Source organism: Macrobrachium nipponense, chromosome 19 (assembly GCF_015104395.2).
Source record: "Macrobrachium nipponense isolate FS-2020 chromosome 19, ASM1510439v2, whole genome shotgun sequence".
In the NCBI taxonomy this organism is placed as follows: Eukaryota; Metazoa; Arthropoda; class Malacostraca; order Decapoda; family Palaemonidae; genus Macrobrachium; species Macrobrachium nipponense.
The window spans coordinates 53,983,006-53,987,987 of NC_061088.1; the positions used below are offsets into that span (position 1 = coordinate 53,983,006).

The 4,982-nt window shown below is 40.4% G+C and overlaps 1 protein-coding gene across 1 annotated transcript; it reads left to right on the forward strand.

Moving 5' to 3' along the window:
• The first annotated feature begins 4,254 nt into the window (after positions 1 to 4,254).
• On the forward strand, positions 4,255 to 4,743 carry LOC135211715 (uncharacterized). Its single transcript, XM_064244961.1, has one exon. The coding sequence runs from the start codon at positions 4,255 to 4,257 to the stop codon at positions 4,741 to 4,743; it is 489 nt and encodes a 162-aa protein (XP_064101031.1).
• The last annotated feature ends 239 nt before the right edge of the window (positions 4,744 to 4,982 follow it).

Genomic DNA, 4,982 nt, shown 5'->3' on the forward strand with positions numbered 1-4,982 from the left:
AGTGTAAAATGAAGAAAGAAGGAAGAAAAGAGACGGAAATGGATAGTACTTCAAGAAGGGAGGCAGAGAATTTCCAAAGTAGATAAAGAATGGTTATCTAAAATCAGAGGGTATAAATTGCATAATAATGAGCTTGTTTGTTTGTTTGTATGGTGCTTTTACGTTGCGTGGAACCAGTGGTTATTCAGCAACGGGACCAACGGCTTTATGTGACTTCCGAACCACGTCGAGAGTGAACTTCTATCACCAGAAATACACATCTCTCACTCCTCAATGGAATGGCCGAGAATCGAAACCCCGACCACCGAGGTGGGACGCTAATACCATACCAACCACACCGCTGAGGCGCTCATAATAATGAGCTGACATTAATGACTGTAGAAATCTAGATCAAAGCGTCTGTCCCTGAAATACAGGAAAAGCCACCTCGGAGGAAATATAGGAAGTGACTGAGCAGAAGGGAAATTGACGTCATTTTCACCTGAACTGTAAAGAATTAGCGAAGAAAAACTCGAAGCCAATGAACGTCAACAGCCGTCTATGCTAAGTTATAAGGAGGAAAATTTCTCGTTAAAGAAATAGAAAATATAAGGAAAGAAGAATCTGTTACACCAAAGGTGGGAACACGAAAAGGAAATGGAATAACTCAGGAATGAGACTAAGGCGCCCAGGAGGAGCCGTTGCAAATGTAATACTTCCAACGTGACTCAAAATTGAAGCATCATCGTGAAGCACTCAGATGCGTTAAGAACAACTATAGACGCAGAAAGGTTGTCATATTTACGGACTCCATGACCTCTTTGGAATAGATTGAAACTAATGGTGTGCAGAGATTAAAGGAATTGTACATAACATCCAGTCAATTTCATCACCACTAAATGACACCCAAAGTTACGTGATTCTGCACTAGGTACCAAGCCACAAGGAATTCCTAGGGAATGTTGGTGACTGACGAAACAGCAAAACAAGGTTTGGAAAATATTTGTATTATGAATAATAACTTAGCTAAACAGAGAAGATGACAACTTTAAAAAGAAAAATGAAAGAAATCTGGCAAAAACGGATGGAACATCATGAAACCGGGTAAGTGGTTTGGAACCTTTAAACCCATTATAGGAGAGATGGAAACATCTTATTGTAAAAATAGAAAAGTAGGGACTATCTTGGCAAATCTAAGATTCAGACATGTCAGGGTATACTTTTATTTGCATAAATGTAAAATGATTGATTCGCCTCTATGTAGTCACTGTAATATAATAGAAGATATCCAACATGTCATTCTAAATCGTAGAGACTTTACAGGAGAAAGGAATACGTTGATAGCAAAATTGATAGTAATGAATGTAAACTTTAACTTAAATAACTTACTAGGAATAAATAAAGGTAAAAAAGGTTCAGAAGAAAGTTACAAAGTACTTTATAACATTTTTAGGAAAACTAACTTTCGAAAACCTATCAAAACAGCCAGATTGTGGCGGGATCACAAGCTCAAAAAACAAGCGGGCAAAATCACCCACCCCCCACACACACATAAACTTAACCAATCCAGCTGCCAAACTCACCTTCAGTCACACTTTCTTCTTTACACTACGGAATACACGCAGGACAATAGACCTACCTACACACAGAAAAAAAAACACACATGTACTCACCCAAATCCAGATACTCAGGGCTATGCTGTGCTGTCCACTGGTCGAGGTCACTGAGACACTACCAACAACAAAGCTAACAACCAAGGACCACAACCCCACAACTCAACAACACAACAACAAACAAGGAATTCAACCACAACTCAACATCACAGCAAACAAATGAGGAACACAACCACAACTCAACAACAAACAAGGAATACAACCACAACAAAAGACCACTGCACAAATAATCACCAACACAAAAAAGCAACACACACACCCACTAACAACACCAAGGAATCACAACAACTCACCAACAACAACCCTCAACAACTCACAACTACACCAATAAACCACAGCAGCTCCCCAACAACAACAACAACCCTCAACTATAACAACTCACATATAACTCAACAGAAACTCACAAGGACAACAAATCTAACAACACAGGCACAACAACTCCAAAACAAACAATATCAAACTTAACAACAACTAAACAACAAACCAATAACACATAACTTAACTGACTTTAAATGCCCTCAACACTCTTCAACAGACCGCTGCCGACACTACTGACCCTCACAGGCGCTGACCAAAACGGACTCAAAACTCTGATCATAACAACTAACTCCAACTGCACCAGCAGACAACCCAGAACTCACCAATAGCCAATTCAATCGCTAACCATCCATCCACCAATTATGCCCACTCTCTCTCTCTCTCTCACTCTGTCTTACGAAAAACCAAAAACACAAATACATACTATACGATCTCAACAGCAACACAAACCACGAAACTTTCTCTCTCTCTCTCTTAAGGACATTGTCAAATGGAACTTCCATAACTCCTCCATATTTCCTTCCCCGTTACATTTGACAACGTCTCCTTACACCTGCACTAAATAGCCTTCCGCAACACCCACGGATGCAGGCCCCCTGGATCTTGTTTGAGGGCCATCATACACACTCTCAGTTACACCACCATCCAATTCTCCCTGACCACTTCTAGTCAGACTCCCATTACCATCTCCCTTACTAATATCCTCCCAAATCCCAATCACTATCTCATCTACCATTTCTAACTCTTGTCCTAACATCTCTCATAACTCTGCCACCAAATCACTTAACTCATTTATACTCCTGCCAAACTCCTGAAGAGACTCATTCATACTGCCAACCACATCCTTACCACCTGATTCCCTTCCTGGTGAAATTTCACTAAATCCTGACAATTCAAACCCACACACACTATAAGTATCATTCCTCCCCTCAAAGTCACCTGTATTACATGCCTTATCCACCATTTTTACCCTAACACTAACCCCTCTATCATGCAGCTCACGTTTCTCCCTTTCCTTACCTTCCTCCGCTTTCTTCCTTACTCACCCAACCCTAACTGCCGATCTCCCAGACGCATTTGCTCACTGATGCTCGCCTCACATTTATTCCCTTTCAACCACTCACTCATCACATTCTCCTGAACATATTGTCGCATACTAGAGGACCCACCCCTTTGTATAGGCCTTGGACCCACCCAACTGAATCACCTTAACACCCAGTTTCCCGAATTCCCAGCCTGACTCATCCTCTTTCGACTACACACACTCACCACATGACCTTTAAGTGAAGTGACCGCGGGTCACAATAAAAATGGGATTGTCCATAACCTCCCCATACAGGCTGCTCTACGAGCAAGAGCCCGTGCTGGCACAAGGCCAGCTTAATCTTAAACAACAATCACCTCCCTTCATTCATTCGTACAAGGGCAAACCATACAGATCAAAAGATTACTGTCGATCCTGCTGTAGCAGAATGGAAGGCTCTCCTCGACGCATCCTGACTCCTCAAGGCCGAGAAATCGCTTATAACGTCCTCTAGTATTTCAAATGGGAGAAGGAAATGCAATCTGTCAAGTACCCATTAGAACAAGCTATTCAGCGTACTGCTGATGCTACAAACCTCAGCAGAGCATCAATTTGCCGACTAAGAAAGGAAGGAGACGAATCAAGAGACGAGAATGGTGTTCCAGTCTTCACAGATAACCGAAACAAACGATCGAAAACCGTGAGGAATATTGTCGATTTTGATAAGGGAGTGTTACGACGCATGGTATTACATTATTATTCGAGGAAGGAGATACCAACTCTTGACAGCATTCTCCAAGATGCTCAAGAAAATACTGGACTCCAAGGATGCCGAGAAACGTTGCGTAGAATACTCCATGATATTGGATTTAAATATGGAAAGGTTAATGGGCGGAGATTTTTAATGGAAAGGAGTGACATATTAAGTGCGCGGACAAAGTTTCTACGGGCAATGAAAAAACTCAGAGAAGCAGGGAAAGAGTCCCTGATATTTATCGACGAGACATGGGTTAACCAAAATCATTTAGTGAGTAAGTGTTGGATAGATGGATCAAATGAAAAAGCAACAGGAGTGAAAACACCAACCGGAAAGGGTAGCAGACTGATATTATTACATGCTGGATGTAAACATGGTTTCATTCCCAACGCAGCACTAGTATTTGATACAAAAAATAACGGAGATTATCATCAGCAAATGAACCATCAGGTGTTGAAAAATGGTTCCGAAGCCAGCTGTTACCGCCAGAGTCAGTTATCGTAATGGACAATGCACCTTATCATTCTGTTAAACTTGATAAACCTCCAACGTCTACAAATACGAAAAGAGAAATAATATCATGGCTCAACAGCAAAGGCGAAAATCCACCAGACAATTATAGTAAAGCAGAATTATTGGAGTTAGCGAAGCCTATTGCAGCATCTATGGGTTCCGTTTATGTTATTGATAAAATAGCATGTGGCAATGGACACAAAGTTATAAGATTGCCTCCTTACCATTGTCATTATAATGCAATCGAATTGATTTGGGGGCAGATCAAGGGCTGTGTAGCAAAAGAGAATCATTTTAAAATGGCTGACTTGAAAGCTTTGCTGCATGAAGCACTTAGCTCTGTGACCGAGGAAAATTGGTCAAATGCTGTTAGGCATGTGGAGACTATCATTCTGAACGATACGGCAAATGATGTGTCAATAAATCATTTTGTAGAAGAATTCATGATAAATATAGAATATTCTGATGACGATTGTTGATTATGCATTCTCATTATCTTCTTACTATCACATTGTAAATAAAATTGTAATTATATTATTTCTATCACTACATCTCCCTTTTCCATATCCACACTGAATAAGTAAATTTATGTATATGTACTCACACTTACACCCGGAGAATCACAAATGATATTCCAGAGGTATAGTGAGTCGGATATTAAACATGTGTAGCTTAAAGTACAAAAATGTCATAGGTTATGTGACTATATATATAGCTA

Coding starts and splice junctions, on each gene's coding strand:
- LOC135211715 (XM_064244961.1), top strand. CDS start 4,255: ATGGACAATGCACCTTATCATTCTGTTAAACTTGATAAACCTCCAACG.